Source organism: Diabrotica undecimpunctata, chromosome 6 (assembly GCF_040954645.1).
Source record: "Diabrotica undecimpunctata isolate CICGRU chromosome 6, icDiaUnde3, whole genome shotgun sequence".
Lineage (NCBI taxonomy): Eukaryota > Metazoa > Arthropoda > Insecta > Coleoptera > Chrysomelidae > Diabrotica > Diabrotica undecimpunctata.
Window position 1 is genome coordinate 114,293,080 of NC_092808.1, and position 26,387 is coordinate 114,319,466.

Below are 26,387 nucleotides of genomic sequence, written 5' to 3' on the forward strand. Positions count from 1 at the left end.
TGTTTTCCCTATGGATTGTTTTATTTCAATGGAGTGGTCCCATTGGCTTTTTATGTACCGTGTACCACGGTATGTGTAACTGTTTATCCTGTCAATTAGTGGTTGGTAAAGAACCAGAAGGTTAGCAGGAGCTATGTATTTGATATTTCGCGCTTACTGACTACCATGTATTTTGCTTTTTTCGTATTAAAATCCAGTTCATATTCTTTACTGATATCTGATATGCGCGATAATATTTTTTGTAGACTGTCTAAGCTGTCTACAAAAACTACTGCGTCGTCAGCATATCTAATGCTATTTAGATAAACTCTGTTAAGTAATAAGCCTTCCTGTTGTTCTTGCAGTGCTTCGCTAACATATGTTTAGAGTATATGTTAAACAAAAACGGGGACAGAATGCATCTTTATCTGACTCCTTTATCTATAGAAATTGCCTCTATCAACTGGTCATCATTTTAATGTTGGCAGTTTGGTTATAGTATCATGTAGCTTATCATGTTTTACTGTATCAAATCCCTTTTTGTAGTCGATAAAACAAACATATAGATCACGGTCAAGTCGACATCTCTGCTCCTCTGAATAAGAACTTGCAGCGAATAGAGACTCTTTATCTGTATCTTTAACATCACGAATTCAAATTGTGTCCATGACACTTGTTCTTATCATTTTTTATATGTTCCACTCTTCTTTATTCTTTATATATTTATATTCTATTGTGTATCGCTGTAACTCAGTGGCTTATCAGACTAATTATTTTGTAGTCTTTGCATGTTTTTGTATTTTTTTTGTATAGTTACGAAGGTCTAATTTAACCAGCTTTGGGAAATTTTTCCACAAATAATACTAATAATAGCAGATAAGAATACAGGGAATTGAGGAGAACTATGAAGAGAACATGCAAAAACCAAAAAGAAAATAAAATGAAAACTCAGAGAAATAAAAGAAAACTCAGAGAAATAAAAGAAAAATTTCAAAAAAGGAAATAAGATCATTTTACCAGAAAACAAGAAAAATGAAAAGAGGATAGCAGAAAAATAACCCATTCATGAGAAATAATAAAGGGATATTGACAAATAAACCAGGGGAAATAATAATAAATTGGCAAACTTACTTTATACAACTGTTTAACAAAAACAAAAAAAAAAGGTGAAACAATCCATGAAATTTAAGATGATCACGTAGTAGTAGAAATACCTACAAAGGAAGAAATAGAAAACAAAATAAAGAAACTAAAAAACAATAAAAGCCCAGGAATAACAGAAATTTCGGCAGAAATGATAAAAGCAGGAGGGAAAAATCTACATAAAGAGATACACAATCCGATAAAAAAGATATGGGAAAAAAATGCCAAGATAGTGGGCCACAGCAATGATATGCCCAGTACACAAAAAAGGTGACAAAATAAGATGTGAAAACTATAGAGGCATCGCATTGCTAGTAGTAGTTTACAAAATTTTATCGCAAATCATAAGGAACAAGCTAAATCAATACACAGAAAAGATATTGGGTGAACATCAGGCAGAATTTAGTACCAATGGGTCAACGACAAACCAAATATTTGCGCTAAAAGAAATACAGACTACGTGCTACGAACATAAAAACATAAAATAGCAGTATATGTCCTGTTCGACGACTTTAAGCAAGCTTACGATGGGGTAAAAAGACAGATGGATGAACTAATGAAAGAGTTGGGCCTACCAAGTAAAATCGTCAGGATGGTAAAAATGACTATGAATAATACAACAAACGTAATAACATGGAAGGGTCATAAATCAAAAAATTTTTAAACAAAGGAAGGATTACGACAAGGAGACCTATTATCAACGACTCTTTTTAATATGATACTAGAAGGAATCAGAAAAGGCAAAATAAATATGCCGAAAACAATATTTAAAAATGGCCATCAATGTATAGTATTCGCAGATGATCTAACACTAATATTAAAAAATAAGAAAGAACTAAAAAATGAAGGAACAAGATAATAAAATAGGCAAAAAAATTTGAGCTTCTAATAAACAAGGAAAAGCTAAAATACGTGATAATAGTAGAAACAAATAAAGAAAAAGAAGACAATTGCACATTGGAGATAGAAGGAGAAAATACATGCATGATTAAAAGAGATTCAGAGTTTACTTACCTATGTGTAAAGCTAGTTAAAAAGGGGCATGAGAGGGAGGATACAAGCAAGAATAGCAGAAGAAAATAAAAAATATGGAGCATTACGACCATTAATAAAATCCAAAAATGTCTCAAGGACAACAAAAATTAGAATCTACAAAACAGTTATCAGGCCTACAGCTACATATGCATGCGAAACATGGGTGCTTAAAAAATCAGAGATAGACCTTTTAGAAAGATGGGAGAGGAAAATATAAAGAGCAATGTATGGAGGTGTGAAAATAGATAGTCAATGGAGAAGAAGGAATAACAAAGAACTTGAAGAACCATATAATGAACCAAAAACAACGACGGTAATCAAAGCACAGGGAATCAGATATTTAATACATATTGATAGAATGGGAAAGGAAAAAATTACGAAAATGGTACTATCACGAAATCCAATACAAAAGAGAAAAAAAGGTAAACCGAGAAAGAGATAGGACAGCGTGTATAAGAGTTACAAAAATGTAATATTTAGAATTGGAAAGAAAAAGTATTGGACAGAAATCAATAGAAGAAATGTATGAAAAGACTATAAGAAATTTTAAATGTAGTTTATATAAATAAACGTAAATAGTAATTGTAATAAAATAATAAAACTTTTCAGCTCTAGGCCTTCAAGGCCTGTTGAGCTTTATTAAATAAATAAAAAATATAGTTCCTAACCATTGTATTCCTTGTTCATCCAAAAATATCAGGAATTCTGCACAAAACTTATCGGGCAATATATATTTACTATTTTCACTTTTATAATAGCTGACATGACTTCTTCGATTGTAATCGGGAATTCGGGATCCTGTGGCATTCTGTGTCCACAAAGGTATGCTGCCATTAATATGTAAAAGTTACTCCTACGTATTTCTTCCAGGTGTCTAGTCTCTGTTATACACTTAATAGTGGTTTTCCCTGGTTGTCTGTCAACTCTGCTAGACTTATACAAGCCTGCAGCTTCTTTAACTTTTTTGTGCATATTGAATGAATCGTGTTTATATTGTAATAGCTATATTTCTACATATTCTATGTTCTCTTAATATGTTCTCTTCACTATATGTCCTTAGCTATTCTGATTGCCTTTTGATCTCTTTGTTTTTCGTTTCGTATGATGCTGGGTTCTGATCTTTGATTTTTCGCATCTCTTCCATTACATCTAAAATTTTGTTTGTGATCCAGGACTTTTTTTAGTTTTGATGGTTTAAGGAATTTCTCTTCTATGTCTTGTGCGACTTTATGCAACTTTTCAAGCTGTTGGTCTGTTTTTTCCACTTGAATGACAGTATTCAAGTTACCCTGTATAAAATGTTTTATACTCTATTTTGTGTGTTCGCATTTCAGTAGCCTCCTGTCGTATTTCGGGTTCACACTAGTCGTATCTTTTTTAACCTGAATTTAATTTTGCCAATCAGTGAGTTATAACCTGACTAATATTATGGAGTTACGGAATCTTTTATTAATCATAATTTAATCTACTTGATTTCCCACTATGGTGTCTCGAGTATCCTGAGGTGATATCCAGGCGTATAATATTCTGTATGAGAGTTTGAAGTATATATCTCTATACACTCTTTAATACTATATCCACCAACCATTCTCTCGTCCAAGATATTCATGACACATAGCAGCTTCTTATAAACCAAAATACAATAATCACTCTGGGTACATATGGGTACCATCCCATATCGGGATTAGTGGTAACGAAACAGCCGATTGCGTTGACAAAAAAGCCGCATCATAAGGGACACCATTATCAATATACAAATCTGCAACAATCTAAAAGCTAGACTGAAGAAGCTTAATCTATCCACCTGGCAGCTTCACTGAAATAAAGGTATTTTAGGGCTACATGAAATTAAACCTCTTAGTTAACCTCTTTACCTTTCCCAGGTTATCTCGGAAAAATATGGCAATCATACGGAGATTGCGTAGGGGACAGACCCATGTAACACCTAACATCTAGCTATCTGATCACATTATCAAAATAAAAATGTCAGCACTGTAATACGACTGTCTGAATCAGACATATACTAAATACTAATCGAATGTACTTTTTATGCCAAAACATGCCAACAGCTCGGTATCAGAACTATCTTTAAAGAGGTCCTAAACAGCACACAGACAAAATAATCAACAAGGTGATCAAATTTCTCGAGAAAAATCAACTGTTGTTATAAATATTAAACGTTTTAATTTTTTTATGTTACATAAATGTTAACCAAAGCATTTATTTGTAATTTATTTTATATTACCAAGTAAACTTTAACTCGTGCTAATGACCATAGATGTCACATGCACGTCAATTTTAATAAAAAAATCAACTACTGTAGCACAGTAGTTGTATTAAAATTTAGGTTTTAACAATTCGTATTTGAGGTTTTCTCCTGATAAATATGTCACCGACAATGCAAACATAGATTTAAAGTTCATTCAGGGATATGATCATACTAATTGAATAAACATAACACATTTGAAGTACCTATGTTAAAATGTACGGTTTCTAACACACCTACGTTAATAAACGTTTACAAAAAATTATTGTGTTGGTTATCGTAACACTTTTTATGTAAATGTTTTTATACCAATTATCGATGAATATTGTTTTAGTACAGGGAATAGAACCAATAGCCATTGTTTATAATATGTACGTATTAAGGACATACTAAGAGGAAAATCCGACTTACAATTTAATAAATATAGAGCGTAAAGGATACTAAAAGGATATAATAGGATAATATATAGGATACTCATTAGGTAGAATTAAGTTTTTGAAGTTTTTTTAAATAAATTAAATTTATATTTTTTAATCTATTAATCTTTTCGTCCGTCCATTTGATGATGATCAAATAACTCAAATACACGTAGTTCATTTACTAGGTTTGTTTACTCAGCAAGATTTCTTGTAGTAGGTATATTATTCTACATCATTCCAAAGATAACAAATAGTATTAAAGCTAGTGAACTCCGCCCTATTAATATTTACCCAATAATTGAAAAAAGTTATGAATAAAAAGTCCAATAATCCTTCTAATAAAGCTGCTTATAATTCACTTTAAAACACTTATTCACGCCAAAGGAAGTTAGATTGTGCAGATTAGACATATAAAGGTTAGACATAATAACCCAGTCAAGAAAGAAAAAAAGCTGAAAAAATCTTATACAGGTATTTTAAGATTCTTAAAGGTATATGAGCTTATAAACAGCTAATTTTGCTTTTTATTTTATTAAACAAACGTAACAAGTGAAAAAATACTTTTTGCCTATAAAACGTTTCTTATAGAGAAAAATGCGATTTAGAAACCGATTATTTAAACAACTGTCGTTGTCCAAACAGTCACTCCAAAGGTATTTTGTAAATCGCAATCGATTCTTTGAGGCTTCATTTTTAAGGTAGGTATATTAAAAAAACTTCAACACTGTATTAAATTTGTTATTAAAAAAATACTGACTTTCTAGGTTATTAACATATATAATATTTAAACATATATTTAAACGGAGTAATACCAAGATCATGGCTGAAGTCAATGTTTATTGCTACCAAAAGAAAACAAAATCCGTATCCTGCAATGATTTAGGGACCATCAGCTTAATGAGCCATATTTTAAAGTTATTTCTAAAAATCATACATCAAAGAATATATAGATTATGCAAAGAAAAAATCAGCCGTACACAGTTTGGTTTTCGGAATGCAGTGGGTACGAGAGAGGCTCTCTCTAGCATAAAAGTTCTATTTCAACGATGTAGAGATATGAATTGCGATATTTATGCATGCTTCATTGATTACCATAAAGCATTTGATACAGTAAAACACGACAAGCTGATGGAGATATTAACAAATATTGGAATAAACACCTGTGATCTAAGAATTATTAGCAATCTTTACTAGAATCAAACATCTTCTATCGGTACAGAGGCAGTAGAATCCGATGATATCAAAATCAAACGTGGGGTCCGACAGGGATGTATACCATCACCCTTGCTGTTTAACATATACTCTGAGGAAATCTTTCAAGAAGCAGTAGAAGATGTTGAAGCCGGAAATCGAATTAACAGAAAATGTATCAATAACATCAGTTACGCGGATGACACAGTGGTATTCGCTGACACTTATAAAGCCCGCCAGGAGTTAATGAATAAAATCACAGAAGTGAGTGAAAGATATGGACTTTCACTGAACATTAAGAACACAAAATAAATGATGATCTCTAAGAAAGAACAGCAAATTAAAAGAATCAGTGTGAATGGTCAGCCAACGGAAAGAGTAAAAACATCCATCCATCCATCCAATGGCACTACAGCCCAAATCGGGCCTTGGCCTCCTTCAACTGGCTTCTCCAATCATTTCGATTTACCGCTGTTCTTTTCCATGAACGCGTTCCCAGGCAGTTCCTGGCATTCTCATCGACTTCGTCTTCCCATCTCTTTTTAGGTCTTCCAACCGGTCTTTTTCCCTGCATTCTTGCATTTAGTAATTTTCTGGGGATTCTATTCTCATGCATGCAGAACACGTGCTCTGCCCACCGTAATCTCTGCAGTTTAGTGTATTGTGCTAGAGTTGGTTCGCTATATTTCTCGTATATTTCTCTATTATACCTAATTCTCCAGTTGTTGTTTTTACTTATTGGACCCAGTATCCTACGTAATATCTTTCTTTCAAACACATCTAATGCATTGGCAGATTTCTGTGTCACCGCCCATGTTTCACAACCATAACTTACTATGGGCCTGATTATTGTTTTATAGACCCGGAGTTTTGTTTTTCGGTGTACGTCTCGCGATTTGAATATGTGGCCAGTCGCGAAATAGGCTTTATTTGCCAGTATAAGCCTTCTATTTATTTCCGGTTATTCTTCATTGCTTGCGACCAGATCCATTCCTAGGTATGTGAATCTATTCACATGTTCTATATCGTCAATAAAGTGTTGTTGCGCCGGTCTATTTGTTCTGATTTGTATGAGTAGTTTTGTTTTATTTGTATTTATTGCTAGCCCTACTGCTTCTGCACTCTGTTTCAACTCAACGTAGGTTTCTTCCGCTGCATTCACTGTTCTGCTCATTATGTTTATATCATCTGCGTATGCTGCTAATTGGGTAGATTTGTTTCTAAGTATGTTATTTCCGCTCACCGTCAACCGTCTAATTACATATTCAAGAGCGTTGGGGTCAGTCCATCGCCTTGTTTCAGTCCTTGCGTTATCGTAAACGCATCAGTGATCTGTCCCTGAATACATATCTGTGCTTCTGTTTCTGTTATTGTCATTTGCACTAGTATTAATTTTGATGGTATGCCAAATTCTTCCAATATATTAGGTAGAATTGTTCTATCTATTGAATCATAGGCTTGTCTACAAAGAGATTGTAAACGTCCATGTCATATTCTCATACTTTGGCTAGTATTTTTTTAACTGTAAATAGTTGGTCAATGGTAGATCTAGTTTGCCAAACCCTGGTTGATATTCCCCGATGATTTTTCCGTGAGAGATTGGAGTCTTCGATTAATGATGTTTGTGAGTATTTTGTATCCCGAAAAGAGTAAAGAGATGCCTCTATAATTCTTACACAACAGTTTGTCCCTTTTTTTTATGAATAGGGCAGATTATACTTTTCTTCCATTGTTGGGGGATTTCTTCTTCTATCCATATCTCTCGTATTAGCTGGTACATCTGTTGTGTCAAATTCCTTCCTCCTTGCTTGAGTAGTTCTGCCGGTATTTTATCTATTTCTGGTGCTTTATGGCTTTTTTGTATGTGGATTGCCGTTTGGAACTCCTCTAGCGTTGGGGGTCTAGTTTTTTTATTTTCTCCTCCATCTTCCCCCAGTTCTTGTTGTTGTACTTCCTGCCGTGCCTGCTGCTGCCTCTGTTGTTGTAATGGTGGTTGTGTCCCTTTGTTTAGTAATTCCTTAAAATATGTCATCCAGGTTCTCTTAATTTCATCCATATCGCTAATTATTTCACCCTTCTTATTTTTGCAGAGGCTAGTCTTCGGTTTGTATCCCTGTCTTAGATGTTTGATAAATTGGTATGCACTACGTGTTTAGTTTTCCTTAAACTCCCTCTATATGTTCAGTATCCGTTGGTATTCGTACTTTCTCTTTTTCTGCCTGCACAGTTTATCTGCTCTTCATCTTTTGTTCTCAAATTCTGTTTTTCTCTCTCTAGTACGTCTGAGTATGTAATTCTTATGTGCTTCATTTCTTTCCTGTATAACTTGTTTGCATTCTTCATCGAACCATGCTTCTCTCCGTTGTGTCTTTGTTGCTAGAACTTATTTCGCTGTGTTGAGTATGATACTGCTTATGGTATTCCATTGGTTTTCTATTGTGGAGTCTGCTCTGTTTTGTTCTAGTAATTTTTCATCCACTGTTCTTTCAAATCTTTCCTGTACTTTCTTTCCTGACTCACTTTGTGAATAGAATCACAGAAGTGAGTCAAAGATATGGACTTTCACTGAACATTAAGAAAACAAAATGTATGATGATCTCTAAGAAGGAACAGCAAATTGAAAGAATCAGTGTGAATGGTCAGCCAATGGAAAGAGTAAAAACATACACCTACTTATGTACGAACGTCAATGAAAACTGGGATTATTCCCTGGAAATAAAATATAGGATGGAGAAAGCAAGATCTGCATTTTATGAAACGGCTAAGCTATTCAAATGCCACGATTTATCAGTACCCATAAAAATCAGGTTACTACGATGTTATATCTTTCCTATACTGTTGTACGAAAATTGAGGTTTTCGAAATGTGGCTTTATCGTAGAATCCTGAAGATATCCTATACCGACCACGTTACTAACCAGGACGTTTTATTAAGAATGCAAAAAAGGGAAATAGTTGTTAACCACAATAAAAACAGCCAAAATTGAATAAATCGATCACATCATGAGGAACAGCGAAAGATATGGGTTGCTGCAATTAATTCTTCAAGGAAAACTAGAAGGAAAACGAGAACCAGGAAGGCAAAGAATTTCCTTTCTGAAAAATCTATGTACGTGGTTCAACATAACAACATCTTTTCAGAGCCGCAGTTTGCAAAATACAGATTGCCATGATGGTCGCCAACATCCGAAACGGATAGTCACTACAAGAAGAAGAAATATTTATAATACTTTGACCTTTTTTTTGTTTGTAATGTCGCTGGCCTTAACCCTCGGGAATGATGGAAGGTGGTTCAGTCGCACTATCCATAGCTTGAGATGACCGGAGAAGGTAAGGATCTCGGTCCGTGGGCATATAGGTTATATTATGTCCAAAGCTAAATGGAAATACCTTTTTATATTTAAATACAATAAATTGTTAATTAAAGCTAAGAATCTGCAAGAGAAATGGGTTAACTAGTCTTAGAGCTAAGAACCTGCAAGAGAAAGATTAATTATTGCGCCTAAGACTAATAACCAAAAAAAAGTGAAACAAAAAGTCGCGCAAAAAGGATTTAAGAAAAAGTGAAAAATTATACTAAGTTAATTTCTCTGAAAATATTATAATAAATATAAATAAAATAGTATACGAATATTATAAGTCGAAAATTCCTGGAAAATACAACCTGCAAGCAAATAAGGAAAACGGTAGGTAAAAAGTAAAAGTCAAGTTTCTGGGAACTAAACCAACCAGAAGTTCTCTAATGCCAAGAAGGCTGGTTCTGCGGAGCTCTGACCAGACCAGAACGAATTATTGGCAGTTATGCAGCTATATTTATACAGATTTAATTAGGTCAACTGCTCCATGGCGCTCTGCCATTGGAGCCTGCACAACATCCAATGCTCAATTTCGGACAATACCATTGGCTGCAATTATGTTTGCAATTTATCCAATAGTAAAGCCCTAATTGAGCTATTGGCGACAGTAAGTAGGTTTAATGAAAAGCTTGTGAAAAAACACACTTCCCAAAAAATAAACAAAACCTTCTGTGACTAATAGGAACCAAAATAGCATTTTTTTTTTAAATCATATTTCCATTGTTTATTAATATTAAGAGCTGAAAATTGAAAGGATTTTAAATAAAATTCTATATTTGATGATCCAACTGATAAATGGCATATACAGTGAAGGAGTAAAAATTTCCCCTTTACGGTTTTGTTGTGGTATTTTACGAGTACCACCACTTTAACGGGTTATAACTATTTACTTCTTTATAATTCATTATAAAATTTAGATCTTCAGTTATATTCCGTAAAATTTTCAGCTCTAATTATTAATAAAAAATAGAAATATGATTTTAAGAAAAAAATGCTATGTTGTTTCCTATTGGTCATAGAAGGTTCTGTGTTTTTTGGAATGTATGTTTCTTCACCAGCTTTTCATTGAGCATACTTACAAGGGTTGTTGCAAAAAAGCTGACAAAAGTTAATAATAAAAATCATTTCTTGCACAATACTCAACGAAGACCACGTTGCTCAAGTCAGGGAGCTTTATTGAGCTGGGTAAGGATGTAGATGGTAAAAAATTGTAGATCAAAATAAATAGATCAACGATAAAAATTATTTAGATAACAAAATATTAACTGTTTAACAAAAAAGGGCACTAAATACAGCTAAACTGTAAAACAAAATGGGCGTCAATAAGTTTGAACCTGAAACTTATAAAAGAACTCAAGAATAAATAAATTAAAATAAAAATTTGTCTCAAAAACATTAGAAAAATACTAAAAACACACGTCAGAAAACGTATCAGGAAATTATCGACAAAAAACTATAAAAATTTACATATCTAACCATAAGCTGGAAGAAAAGGTTATATATTTAATAAAATACTTCAGAAGAATTATTATAATATCGTCTACAACAAAATTCCTTATATCGTCTACTCAAAAATAAAATAATACGTCTCAAAAACGTAATGTTTATTTAACTTTCAAACAAAAGCATGACTTGTAATATGTGACATGTTAATAAAAACATATATTAATAAAAAATATGACACACACTGTCATTAGAAATCTTAAACTTTAAAAAAATAGACAATACAGAAATATTTTAATCAAAACTTTATCTCTTAAAAAAAATTAAAAATCTGATTTAGATCTTAGCATCTTTTTTATAACAAGAACAATCGAATTTTGTTAATTTTATTGCATGCTAAAGGCAAATAAAAATGTACCAAAAATATTTAAGCATACGTGCATGACATTTTTTTGACATTTGATAGTTCATGTTAAATTACATAAAACAATTTCTAGAATTCGAAGCCTCTTTGTAAAGTGTCTCTATAAACTGTTATCAGAAACTGTTAAAGTACTGTGAATCAGAAGCTTTTCTATAATTTCTATTTTCTATTTTCTAAATATTTTCTAATTCGGAAATTGAAAGTCACAACTATTTCTTTCTTACTGTTAATGTGTTAAAAAGTTAACGTATCACTCACTATTAATAATAATCCAAAATTGTCTACGATAATTGCTAACTAGCTTATTACCTCTTTGAAAAAGTGGTTTGACCATATTAGTTTTAAATGAGAAATATGACTAACTTTTTCAAGATTACTTTTGTAGGACATGGACATACATCTTGTAATGTCTTTTCTAGATGACAAGAGATTTTAATTATGTTTGAAATAAATAAATAAATAAATATATATATATATATATATATATATATATATATGTATATATGTATATATATATATATATATATGTATATATGTATATATATATATATATATATATATATATATATATATATATATATATATATATATAGTAGAGTGCTTATAAAATTGTTTTTTGGGAGATTATTGTTTAATTAGGTACTGAATTAAATATTTTATTTTAATTTAACAGCTTAGTGGAACAACTCCTCGTGGTAGTGCATCGACAAAAGTTAGATTGTCACAGTTAAATTAAAAACCACCAAAATTAGTATGAAATATAACATTTTCCTGGATTTGAAAATATCTCATCATATACAAATTACAAGACAAAATTATTTGTCGTTCGTATTTTATTTTTCAATTAGGTTTTTAGGACATTAGTTGTATTTATTTTTTTATATATAGGTTATAATATATACAGATACAAATATTATAAATAAAGCAAATTGCGATCTTTGTAGACCCAGTGTGCTTTCCTTTCTCATTAAAGCTCCTCATATAACCTGCCCTCTTCATAACGTCTTTTTTTGTCTAATTCTTCAACAAAAACAAAAAAACGCTCACTACAATAATACTCGTATATATGTAGGTACCTGTATAATATATGTGTAAATTACTATTGTAAATCATTATTACCAAATACGTTATAAATATTTAACAATATAATGAGTATAAGAGATATCTTATAAGAGTAATTTCAGTTCGGCTAATGGATTAAGACCATAGTCAAAAGAAATCAACACTACACACACTCTTCATAACGTTCTACAGATGCCTGATGTTCTTGATGTTTCTTCTCTGAGTTGTAGATAACTCAGTCTTGCAAGGTCTTCTCAGTGACAAGACGTATAACGAAGTCTCCTCGTTTTCTAGACAGAACCAACACAAATCTCCTCTATTAAGACTAAAATGCTTTTAGAGCCTACAGTGTCAAGTCATCCGTCCCACTATTATCCTAATAACTATAGTCCGGATTTCTAAGCATAATGCTTGCGGTAAATAATAAAAGCAGAAATATTTTCTTTTTAAATATGAATGAAATATTCAAAAATAAGTCATTTGTCACCACTTTTCTATGCTTTTTTTCCTTTTTTATTTTGTTATTTGTATTCCTTTTTTGAATTTTTGTGCATATTTTATCCTGTTTTTATACATATTCTTATCATTTTTGGATTTGACACAATTTTGATACGATTCTATTCTTCAAAAGTATATAGTCTATAAAAGCCTGTCAAAAAATATTAATTTTATCAACATTTTTACTAATTTTTGTTTATCTAGATTTTTGCCTATCTATGCACCTCTGTTTAGATACTTCCGGGACTTTCCCGTCGGCGTCGGTTCGTCTGTAAAAATGGTAAATTATTTTGTAGAGCATTGGTAAGTATGGTAAGTTTTATATTACAAACTATCCATATCCATGGGGTGATTCCTTAATATTGTAAAAAAATTATTTGAGTTTCCTACTTAAAGCTCCTTTAAGGTTTTATCTTCTTAGAGACAGTTTGCCTAACACTCCATTACCACCTGAACAAATGTTAATTCGGTGGGGTACATAGTTAGATGCAGGTTTATAAGACACCGAATATATCGGAAATTTTAAAATTGGATACTACTGCTAGCAAATCGATAAAAGATTGACAGGATGTTTAAGGTGATATAAAATCACAAAACAATCTTAGTTTTATTAAAAGCAACTTTTGTTTTGTGAGTGAAACAATAAAATATTTGGAGAAACAGTAAATGTCAATAATTGTGTCGATACAAAAAATCAACAGTTTGGAAAACAGATAACAAGTATCCCTGGAAAAATTGGTTAGATAGTATTAACAAAACTTAATTTTTTTTACTTTTTCGATGAAAAATAACATTCTGTACATTAAGATACAACACTGCCGTTTTTTCCAACCAAAACTGGATTTATCAATCTTTGTCAAGTGTTCTTTTATCCGTATTTCCAACGTTCTCTCCTTACATTTGAAGGATAATTTTAAGTTAGAAACGCTATTTAAGATTTTGGCTATAATATCTAAAGGATAACCTTTGTTGTCCTTGTAAATATAAAGTATATATTATGTATCCCTTTGTTATCATCGTAAACATAATATAAAGTATAATATTTATCTATACAAAACTTCTGAATTAAAGTTATCGGAGGCAGAGTTGTAAGCTAGAGATCTATTCCTTTTATTCCTTAATTTGTTCAGTATGGTATTCATCAGTATAACAGAGTAACCATTACTGCGTGCAAGTTGTTTAATGATTTCTAGTTCTGATTTAAAATTCGTGTCTTCGGATAATGCTAAGTTAAGTTTATAGATGTAGCAATAAAATGAAGCTATCTTCTGTTGAAAAGAACGATTAAAAGACCAAGTGTGCCAGTTTGTGTGTAGGTTTTCTAAAGAATGGAAAAGTTAGTTTGTCATTAATTCTAGTTAATGTTGATTCTAGGAAATTAATAGAATTAATAGACTTTGTTTTTAAAGTAAATAGCTGGATGTAAAGCGAATCTAGAATGTCTTCTGCATCTGAAATGTTTCCATCTATAATGGCTACACATCATCTACATATCTAAATCAATGTAGGATTTTTTGGAAGGAACTCTGGAAAAATTGATTGTTGAAGATATTATTCTCTATGTTCAAAAATAAATATGCTAGCAATTGCGATAAGGAATTAGCCATAGCCAAACTGGTGCCTGTCTGTAAATGGCATCATTAAAAGAAAAGAAATCTTGCGATAAACAAAATTTAAGTAGATTCAAAATATGGGAAGTGGTGTCTCTATGAAACTATAGGAGTAATGGTTTGGAAAAATTGAGAACGTTTGTAAACAAGTTACTTACATTAAAAGAAACGAAATATGTGCTTTCTATGATATTCAAAGCAAGCAGACGATGCAATAAATCGAGATGAGGAATCTAAAATTGTAAGTAAAAACCTTTGATGAACTGGCTTCTAGTACTCAATATACGAGTAATTAAAAATATGGAAATGTATTTTTTATTTAAAACTAACAATCTATTTACTAGGTCGGTAGAACTTTTGACAGAATAAGTAGGTTGAAAAAATAGTGAGGATTGTAAAATGGAGTTAATTTTAGACAATGTAACAACGGAGGTGTTAAAGAAACTAACTACTGATCTTATAGGAACACCATGTTATAGTTGGGATTTGACAAAATGAAGGATTTCTCTTTAATGTTATGTGACTCTAGGAAATTTTATTCAGATAGTTTTTATTAACATTAATTAAAAAGTGCGGAGAAAATAGTTTTTTACAATTATCTCATCAAATTATTGATGGATTTCAACTGGTAAACATTCAAATGGTCACTTCATAACACAATATTTTCTCAATTTAAAAATTAACTAAAAATTAAAGAAAAAAACTACATTTAGAACTTTGGCCTTGGTTTATAGAGAAAATAAGGCCGATCTGACTACCTCGATATGTGTTACACTGTTCTTCCTATTACTTAAAGCTATCGAATACCCATAATAAATTTTCCTGCGGATAATAAAACTGATCATTTTTTCATTTCAAGACTGAGTTCATTCTAACCTCATCTCAACATAATCGAATTATGTCATGTATAACTGACTGATTTTTACGGCAAAGAGTTATAAATTATTTTGATTGGTAAATAAAGATTTTCTACTTCTATTTTTTGTGGTATTCAAAAATTTGCACAATATGTGAATCAAAACCCTTGGTTTGCAATATTGGCCGTAAATAATAATAACACCTTGATAATACGTCCATTTGTCTATATAAGTATGTACATTAAATATTTATCCTATATATCAAAAGTTTAAATACTTATTGCTGCCTACGGTATTCCTCTATAGTTCTTATACAAATAGCAATGGGAATAATAAAACTATAAAAAAAATAAAAAAACAGATTTTTTTTCAAAAAATGTCATTAAAAAGCCCTTAAAAAAGTGATGTTTGTTTGCTATATAATATTTTTTTATGTATGTCTTTCTAAATAGGTGAACCGAAAAGTTGGTTATAAAACCTTCGAAATGATACAAGGTGAAAAAAAAGTATCAGAATGGAAGCCTTTGTAAAAGGAAAAAATATAACAAAGGGAGTGAGTTTTTGATGGGAAAAAATGTTTTATCATGAGTTTCGGCAAAACTACTCAGTCCTATGGAAAAAAGTTTAACGTTGTCAGCAAATTTGTGGATAATAAAAAGATCTCGTATTTACACTATTTTTACACAACTTCAAATTTTATTCGAAAAATGAAGCTACTTTTTAAATAAAAAATCATAAGTAACTAATTTTAGCAGTTAGTTAATTTAGTGTAATATCCTTTCCAAACTAGCTGGTATTTTTAAAATGGCATTTTTCAGCCAGGAGCATTTTCTTCTTCCTGGACCCCTTCTTTCTTCCACTTTCCCTTTCATTATCAGTCGAGTGTGACCTTGCCGAAACGTCGCCAAAACAATGGTTTTTCAAAAAACCAAAACTACTTAACGCGGAGTCAAACACGGAAAACATCTGAAACCACATATAGCTCCCGCGGAAATTTCAAATCCAATATATATATATATATATATATATATATATATATATATAGGGTATAGTAAAACAACATGATGTCAGGTGATAAGTGCCCCAGCTCATATTTTATTTTTACTTGGATTATATGCACAAAAATTTATTATTTTAAAAATTTAATGACTGACTGTAGATGACAATTGATTGAATACCCCGTCGCATGCGACGAGAAAAGTTACCAGTCTTTTATATACGATTAATTCTAAATACAGTGTTACCACCTTTGTGTATCTACAATTCCTATACAAAACAAATAAAGTCTTCCAGCTTAAATTGAAAGTTTCTTTAGTGCATGACTTGCATGTAAATTAAATTTAAATATTGAATCATCTGCCTCAATAGATTTATTTTATGTGCCATTTATATAAATCAAAGATAGTCGATATAAATTTATACAGCCGTTCGTCTTTCTGTCGATATGTTAGAATGCAGTACAAGCAAAATCTTGCGATTTAAATTTCAAACGAAACATCAGCACTGAATGTTAAGTAGCTAGTAGATTGTGTCCTACGACTCCGTTCAACATGCGGAATCGTATGTATAGTGTTTTACATTATTTATATTGCAAACTCTCGTAAAATATAAAACAAATACCTATATACGAAAAAGTAATTACAAAACAACACATTACGGATTATTTGTAAATCTATTTGATAGGCAAATGTATATTAAGGTCGACATTTAATAAACTTTTATATAATATTTAAAATCTAAAACCCTAAATCATACCGATCAACGTAACGTGGAGAACATCAAATAATCCCTAGGGATTAGACGATAATTCTTAAGACGTTGTCCTGTCTTTGCCAGGGGTCTTTATCTTTACCATCTACTTTGACGGTCATGAACGAAAACGAAATATTCAAAAGACAGTCGTTGAACTTTATGAGTTTGAGTTTGTATCAGCCCGAGTGTCTGACTAAGCAAGGCTGCTAAAATGATGCCATAACACTCTATTGATACCGATTCGAACACGGAAAGTTTGACTAATTAGTCCTCCTACGCCATATATGTAGCTTTTCAATTCATCAAAGCGATACCAGCTTTTGTTAAAATAATTAATCTTTTGCACATTTCGTATAGAGGACGGAAAACGATATTATTAAATCGTTTTCGTGTATTAAATATATATATATATATATATATATATATATATATATATATATATATATATATATATATATATATATATAGACCTCTCTCTGATAGTAAATTAGGTGAACCGCAAATTCAAAGCCTCTTACTAGAGACTTTTAACGACGCTAGAAGTCCTTTTACTTCAACATGCATCTACGATTCACCTTTGAAAATTACTTTCATTTAAACGTCTTTCTCTACGTAAAGAGCGAAAAAGATAGTAATTTTCAAAGGTGAATCGTAGATGCATGTTGAAGTAAAAGGACTTCTAGCGTCGTTAAAAGTCTCTAGTAAGAGGCTTTGAATTTGCGTTTCACCTAATTTACTATCAGAGAGAGGTCTCTGGACTTCTTGTTACTTCGTATAGATGTCGATGCTAGCGTACCTGGCTGTTATTTTGGTTATAATAACCAAATACTAGACTGCATTTCATTTCAGTTGAACTTCCACAAGTGCTCCTGATGATGATTTGAATAACTCGAAACACGTGTAGAGCAATGGTGGAGTTCCGATTGAAATGAAATGCAATCTTTCACTTTCATTTAAACGTCTTTCTTTACGTAAAGAGCGAAAAAGATAGTAATTTTCAAAGGTGAATCGTAGATGCATGTTGAAGTAAAAGGACTTCTAGCGTCGTTAAAAGTCTCTAGTAAGAGGCTTTGAATTTGCGTTTCACCTAATTTACTATCAGAGAGAGGTCTCTGGACTTCTTGTTACTTCGTATAGATGTCGATGCTAGCGTACCTGGCTGTTATTTTGGTTATAATAACCAAATACTAGACTGCATTTCATTTCAGTTGAACTTCCACAAGTGCTCCTGATGATGAGTTGAATAACTCGAAACACGTGTAGAGCAATGGTGGAGTTCCGATTGAAATGAAATGCAATCTTTCACTTTCATTTAAACGTCTTTCTCTACGTAAAGAGCGAAAAAGATAGTAATTTTCAAAGGTGAATCGTAGATGCGTGTTGAAGTAAAAGGACTTCTAGTGTCGTTAAAAGTCTCTAGTAAGAGGCTTTGAATTTGCGGTTCACCTAATTTACTATCAGAGAGAGGTCTCTGAACTTCTTGTTACTTCGTATAGATGTCGATGCTAGCGTACCTGGCTGTTATTTTGGTTATAATAACCAAATACTAGACTGCATTTCATTTCAGTTGAACTTCCACAAGTGCTCCTGATGATGAGTTGAATAACTCGAAACACGTGTAGAGCAATGGTGGAGTTCCGATTGAAATGAAATGCAATCTTTTACTTTCATTTAAACGTCTTTCTCTACGTAAAGAGCGAAAAAGATAGTAATTTTCAAAGGTGAATCGTAGATGCGTGTTGAAGTAAAACTAGCGTCGTTAAAAGTCTCTAGTAAGAGGCTTTGAATTTGCGGTTCACCTAATTTACTATCAGAGAGAGGTCTCTGAACTTCTTGTTACTTCGTATAAATGCGATGCTAGCGTACCTGGCTGTTATTTTGGTTATAATAACCAAATACTAGACTGCATTTCATTTCAGTTGAACTTCCACAAGTGCTCCTGATGATGAGTTGAATAACTCGAAACACGTGTAGAGCAATGGTGGAGTTCCGATTGAAATGAAATGCAATCTTTTACTTTCATTTAAACGTCTTTCTCTACGTAAAGAGCGAAAAAGATAGTAATTTTCAAAGGTGAATCGTAGATGCATGTTGAAGTAAAAGGACTTCTAGCGTCGTTAAAAGTCTCTAGTAAGAGGCTTTGAATTTGCGGTTCACCTAATTTACTATCAGAGAGAGGTCTCTGGACTTCTTGTTACTTCGTATAGATGTCAATGCTAGCGTACCTGGCTGTTATTTTGGTTATAATAACCAAATACTAGACTGCATTTCATTTCAGTTGAATTTCCACAAGTGCTCCTGATGATGAGTTGAATAACTCGAAACACGTGTAGAGCAATGGTGGAGTTCCGATTGAAATGAAATGCAATCTTTCACTTTCATTTAAACGTCTTTCTCTACGTAAAGAGCGAAAAAGATAGTAATTTTCAAAGGTGAATCGTAGATGCATGTTGAAGTAAAAGGACTTCTAGCGTCGTTAAAAGTCTCTAGTAAGAGGCTTTGAATTTGCGGTTCACCTAATTTACTATCAGAGAGAGGTCTCTGGACTTCTTGTTACTTCGTATATATATATATATATATATATATATATATATATATATATATATATATATATATATATAAATACATTTTTCGCTTGGTCACAAATTGACTTCCTTAGTGTTTTATGACCATGTATACCACATGTTAGTCTATCCAAACTTATCGAGTCATTATTTAGCTTGCTTAATTTTTTTTATGAGTTTATAGGTTGCATCTCTTTTTAATGTCTCTTTTTTTATATTCCATCGTATATACATTAGCCTTAAAATATCCTGTATCACGCAATCACTTTTGGCAACATTTTAGGTGTTTTCATAAATACTTTTACTTACCCTTAAATCGAGTTTTATATTCCGGAGTTCGAGACATACCGTGTTTGATGGTCTTCGTTAGTTTCATATGTTTTTTGGCACTTGACATAAGTGAAAAATAAAGAAATAAGAGTGTTATTTAAATTATATATTTCTATATTTCTTACATAATATATAAAATTTGTAAAATTCATTTTATACTAAGTAAGTTATACAAAGTAAGATAAGTCTTATCAATTTATTTCTTTTGCAGGCCGTCACTAAGGAGGATCTCGGCATGGATTCGTCCAGGATAGGACTGGACTTCATCGTCGAGAACCCCGATTATATTCGAAAGTTAGCGGCAGCCTTGGATACTCAAAATGCTACTGTCAAGAAACAAGTATTCGAATTGCTGTCAGCTCTGTGCGTCCACAACGAAGATGGCCGAGCAAGGGCACTTGATACATTAGATCATTTTAAGGTAGGTACTTCAGTTGTTCTTATTTAGTAAGAATTTATTTCGTATTTCCTTAGTTTTTGTTTGGTTTTGTAACCAAAATTCTGTGGGTAACACGAATGTTAACGTGCCCGTCTAGTATGTCCTGAGTGGTGTATTAATGAACTCAGTTTCATACCAACACAATATATTTATTCTTATTAAGATTAGAGAGCCATTTCAGTACAAATACAGTGTTACTGAACCACATAATAGTTTATGGAGAAAATAACGTAGGCTTTCCTTGATACCAGTACCATAATATGCTGAAAAAACTGCATTGGAAGTATTTAAATCTCTAGTCAAAAAGGATAAAAGGCGTCCTAAAAAACGATGTACAAAATTGTAAGTATTTTGCATTGTTAAACAGAAGAAACCGTTCAAATAAACTTAGGCGCATATTGAGAGAATATTTGAATTTTACAGCTTTGAGGATTAGATACTAAATTTATAAAGAGAAAGCTATATGAGTATTTCTTAAAATAAAAAATATCTGCGTTATAGCATTCAAAAATGAAATACAGTGATAGGCTCATGCCTGTTTTACTTCGATTAGTTAGCATCAATTGATGTTAAACCACCTTTTTCTCGAGAGTCCCATTGTCTTTCTTCTGATTGGTGATCCTTTTTTTGTCATTATTACTGTTTCGTTTTCTGACATTCTTTCTAGATATTGATTCCATTCTATTTTTCTTCTTTTTTTTCTCTATTTGAAATCTTGCTCGTATTTCTTCACTTCATACGTGTTTCCGCTATGAACGCCATTATTGGCCTTACTGTTGATTTATATATCCTAGTTTTCATTTTGACTAGGTATTTGTTTCACCGTTTTGTGTTACTTAGACATTGTGTTGATCTGTTCTCCTTATTTACTTGTTTGTGTAGTTCTTCTTCCACTTTTCACCATTGCCAACCATGTTAAAAAATTGGCTAATATGTTTTTTGGAATCACACCAGCAGAACTAGGGCGTTTAGCAGATCAGTTTGCTGAAGCAGATAAAATAAAACACTGTCTCGACTCGATAAAAAATTCGCTGGTCAAGATTGGTTAGAACTCTTTTTAAAGCGTCGTTCAGACGCTTGAAAGAGGGAAAAATATTACCATAGTATGCGCTGTAAATGCTTCAGGACAGTTTGTCCCTCCTATGTTCATATTCCGTCGAATACGTATGCATCCACAATTAATGAGAGATCCGCATACTCTAAACTTAATTACTTATGCTTTTTCTGAAGTGTTTGTAAGATTAAAAATGTGTATGCTTTCTTGTCTTGTCATTTGAAGAAGTGAGAATGTCAACATGAGAGCTATGACCATCCTACATAATAATAACAGGTGGGTCCTGGGTTGTTTCTTAAAAAAATGTTTTTGCAATAATTTTGAAACAGTTTCGCTTCCATTTAGCCATTTTTTGTGGCCAAATAGGTTATCCGGATATTTGTCATCCCTTTTTGCGAGCCATGAGTCCCACACATTCTTATGCGGTGGTAGTTTTCTTTCCCATACTCACTAGTTACTCTATGAGCAGCTGTTCCATTTGAAAAAACTTTTAATCTGATCGGATCTAAACAAAGACTAGTTTCTTCTATATTGTAGGTAGCTGAGGAAGAAACAACTTTTATGACTTTTTTAGCAGAGTAATCACTGACAATAAATAGATCCACACTCCCTTTTCCTGCTGCTTTCACTATTTGTGAATCGATCTTATTTCGATCTTATGCTCGTTTGCATAACAACCTATAAGTAACAACACTTCTTTCTTAGACAGGCCAAACCCCCATTTGTCCACTTCCATAATGTTTCCTGCTACTTTTTTTCTTTTTTTCAACATCATCTTCTAACATGTTTCAATAAGGTTGCTTTGGAAATCTTATAAATTATTGATGCTCTGTGTACAGTTATTTTTTTTTTTTTCTCCCCAGCTTCAATGGCTGATTTTAGAGTATGTTTGGGGTAAAGAAACAGCGGCTTTTTGGAACGTACGTACACACCATGTCTAACATAAATAAGATAAATTATCAATTACAAACTGGGACAAGTGGAATCTAACATAGGTTCTTGATCGAAACCGCTTGCTCGCTTGACCAGTACACCATTTTGTTGGGGTAAGTATAACCCATGCATTGATTACTTAATGTGAACTAATGTACGTTTTCCCTGCGTTTGAAATATAAAGGACTACTCTCTAGTGGGTACTTACTTGAACAGTTTAAATAATTTCTCAATTCTGTTCGAAATTATACACACTGACAACGAAAACCTGATAAATAACTATGCAACGACACGTCAACAATCTGTCGGCTGTCAAATTCAAACCGTAAATGAATATCTACCACAGAGCATATAAAGATTATAAATAGGCTAGTATTCAATAGGTGGAGACATTTGGCAAGAGTTTAGCATAATAAGCATTGATTCCACTTGCCTCAATTTTCCACTTGCCCCGGTGTACCGGACTTACTCTTTACGATTTAATTGTCGTTATTTTGCTGAGGTCCAAAATATTTCAGATGTAATTTTATCGTTTGGAATTATAGGTATCATTTCTATTTTTGGGTGTATTCATTGATTGTAATCTCAAATGGTCAGAGCAAGTGAATTCAGTGAACATGAAATTGAATAAAGCTTTTTATGCTATATCTAGAATTAAAAACACACTACCCATCTCGGCATTAATGAACGTTTATTATAGCCTTGCTTACAGCCACATGTGCTACAATGTAATTTTGTGGGGGAACTCAGTAGATAGTAACAAAGTGTTCATTAACCAAAAAAAAATTATCCGTAAAATTTTTAATTTGGATTATCAACAGTCTTGTAAACCAGTTTTTATTAAACATCAAATTTTAACTTTCTACTGCCTATATATCTATAAATGTTTACTTTATGTCAAAGAGGAAATCAATTCATTTCCAGTAAATTCAAAATTGCTTCAGATATATGGGACTGACCTTATACAATCATTTGCCAAAAACTGTGAAAGAAATACCACTTATCTCTAAATTTAAAAAAAATGTTAAAGATTTACTCTTAAGAAAAGCATATTATTCTATAAATGAATATCTTGAGGACAAACTGCAATAGCTTCATATTTTACTTGTAAAAATGATATTTTATATATTTTATGTTTTGTCAATTTTTTTTACACTGTGAATATTGTATTATACACATTAATGTTTTTTATACCAAATTCTGTAGTGACGTATCCTATACATTTATTTTGAATGTCTTAAAGGATCAATAAAGATGACTATGACTATGACTATGACTATTACGTTATAGGCTTATTCTATTGTTGCATTACAAAAAAAATAATTAAATTAAGCAAAAAACTTTAAAACTCCTTTAACGTAAAGAATATAGCCTTCATATAGCTATTTCGGCCTCTTTAAAGTGAATGAATTAAAATAATCGATTTTCGCCTTTTTCGATAAATGTCTTAACCTAGATACTGATTTGTTTGTACTTTGGTTTATACAATATGTTTACTATAGATACGTGAATTAAAATTAATGGAAAGTAAAACGTAACGAATAATGTGCGTGAATTGCTGTACTAAATAGATTATTTCATTATTTGATGTCTGTTAGATAAATTGCGATTATATAACCACCAACTATTCGTAATGATTATTGCTTATTATTACATGCTTGTCAGTGATATGTATTTTTATTTATTTAAATTTGTTACATGACATCCAGCTATTGGTCAATAGTACAAAAATTTATGTAGACCAGAATTAAATTTAGACCAAAAGTAATACCAGAATTAAATTTTTATATTTATTTTATTACTCCGGTCAATATAGACATTCAAAATAACAAAAATTTCCGGAAAGCCAAATATTGGTGAAAGTCTGGGGGATTTACCATTACAAATAAAGTTTTAAAAATCCCCATCGATCGTATGTGTGCCTTTTTCGAGAGCAAAGGTCAAAATTTGAGGCTTTTTGGATTTTTCTCAAAAACGGTAAGTTTTATCAAAAGAAACAGTGGATATTATGTATATTGTGACTCTTAGAATCGCGATATCTCAGGAAGGGTAATTCTTGGGAAAGAAATTATACAGACTATTTTTGTAGAAAATTTTAAGATCTACAACTTTGGTTTCAGGTTTTTTTTTTGATAAAACGTTTTCAAAAAAAATCCAAAAAATCTCAAATTTTGACCTTGACTTAGAATAACTTTTGTAGCACACATACGATCAATGCGGATTTTTAAAACTTTATTTGTAACGGTAAACCCCGTCATCATCATCAGTAGCTCAACAACCCTTTCTAGGTTCTGGCTTGTTCTAGGATTTTCCGCTATTCTTTTCTGTTCCTTGCTTTGTTTCTCCAGTTGGTAATCTCTAAAGTGTTTTCAAATCTTGTTCCACTTGTTCCATGTATCCAAGTTTGGGTCTTCCCTTTGACCTTCTCCCTACTGGTGTTTGCCTCATTATATGTTTTGGTGTTTCAGTCTCCAACATCTGTTGAACATGGCCCATCTAGCGCTGACGTTCGATCTTTGTGGATGTTATGACCTCGGGTATATTGTATACTGTGTATAGTTCAAAATTATATCTTCTGCACCATAATGTCATTTTCTTTTACCCCCTTATATATGTGTCTAAGGATTTTTCATTCAAACGTACCTAATAGGTTTTCATCGCTTTTCGACAGTGTCCATGTCTCTGATCCATATAGAAGGACCGGTTTTATCAGGGTCTTGTATATTTTGCATTTGGTTTTTCTTGTGATGTTGTTAGATCTTAGATGTTTAATTAGTCCATTATATGTTTTATTAGCAATATGTATTCTTCTCTTAACTTCTTCACTGACATTGTTATCTGCAGTAACTAGTGAACCTAGATATGTAAAATGTTTCATGCTTTCGATGTTATAGTCCCCTATTGTCAGATTCTGTAGGTTTTCGTATGTATGTATCCGGTGTACCGTTACAGAACGGTAAACCCCAGCTCTCTATCAATATTTGACTTTCAGGGAATTTTTGTTATTTGACTACTATTCTTATGTCTAAATTGACCAGATTATATATATTTCGGTATACATTATCTGAATATTTTTTGTTTTTCCATTGTCGATAAAAGGTATCTGGTTTGCCGACACGGGATCACGCAACATACAGTTGTTTATGTGAGAAGCAATCCGCATCTAAATCTAAACCACACAATTTCAAAGATTGACCTTGAGCTTTTAGTTCATTTTGGTTTTACAAATCTGTGTGGGTATTAGCCTCCTCAAGAATTTGTCTCCAGTCGTCCCTATCCATCGCCTTTCTCCGCCCAGCACCATTCCCATATTTCTCATATATTTATCGATGTTATCAAGGAACCTTGTTCTGGGTCTTTCTCTTCTCTGATCAATGCGTCTATTATTCTTCTTCGTGTACCTTATCCTTCAAGGACATGAGCGATCATCACGGCTCATTTTACTCTGTATGCAGCAGTTCTGAAGAGTTATATTGTTGTTTTTCCACTCCACTTCTTTAAATTTTTCAACCAGGACATGCGTCGTCTCCCCGGTCCTCCTTTTCCTTCCACTTTTCCTTTTTTGAGTGGAAATGAGTATTTCATTTTTCTTTTCTTTATAGTGTTGAGTATTTGTTTTTCTTTTTTCATCTTTATTAATGTGTCCGTGTTTGTTACGTGGGTTTGATAATGGGTCTATAAAGAGCGTTTTTCTAGGTGGGTCATTTTTGTTCAATCCCCAATATATGCCCTATCCACCTTAGACGTCCTATCTTAATAAATTTTACGATATCTATAATATCCCTGGTATATTCTATAAAGTTCGAAGTGGTATCTTTTTCTATTACTATTAATAGTACTTTTTGTTCGAAACATCCTAATATGATTTTATTACTTATTTTTTTAGAGTCTAGATCTCTTAATCATATATTAGGACTGGGCGTATTATTTTAAAGAAGAAGATTGAGCCCAAAATAGGACTTGTTGACCGTACCAATTCTGCGGTTTATCTCTGCGGTAGAATTATTTTTAATGTTGACGAGCGCTCCCAGAT

At 32.1% G+C, this 26,387-nt stretch overlaps 1 protein-coding gene across 1 annotated transcript in view; it reads left to right on the forward strand.

Annotated features, from left to right (window-relative positions):
• The window catches only part of form3 (FH2 domain-containing protein formin 3), a 507,951-nt gene that overhangs the window by 367,360 nt on the left and 114,204 nt on the right, over nucleotides 1–26,387 (forward strand). The window contains exon 4 of the mRNA XM_072535173.1: nucleotides 20,140–20,349. Coding sequence (XP_072391274.1) covers nucleotides 20,164–20,349 — 186 coding nt within the window. The 5' untranslated portion in view covers nucleotides 20,140–20,163. The remainder of the gene's footprint in view (nucleotides 1–20,139; nucleotides 20,350–26,387) is intronic.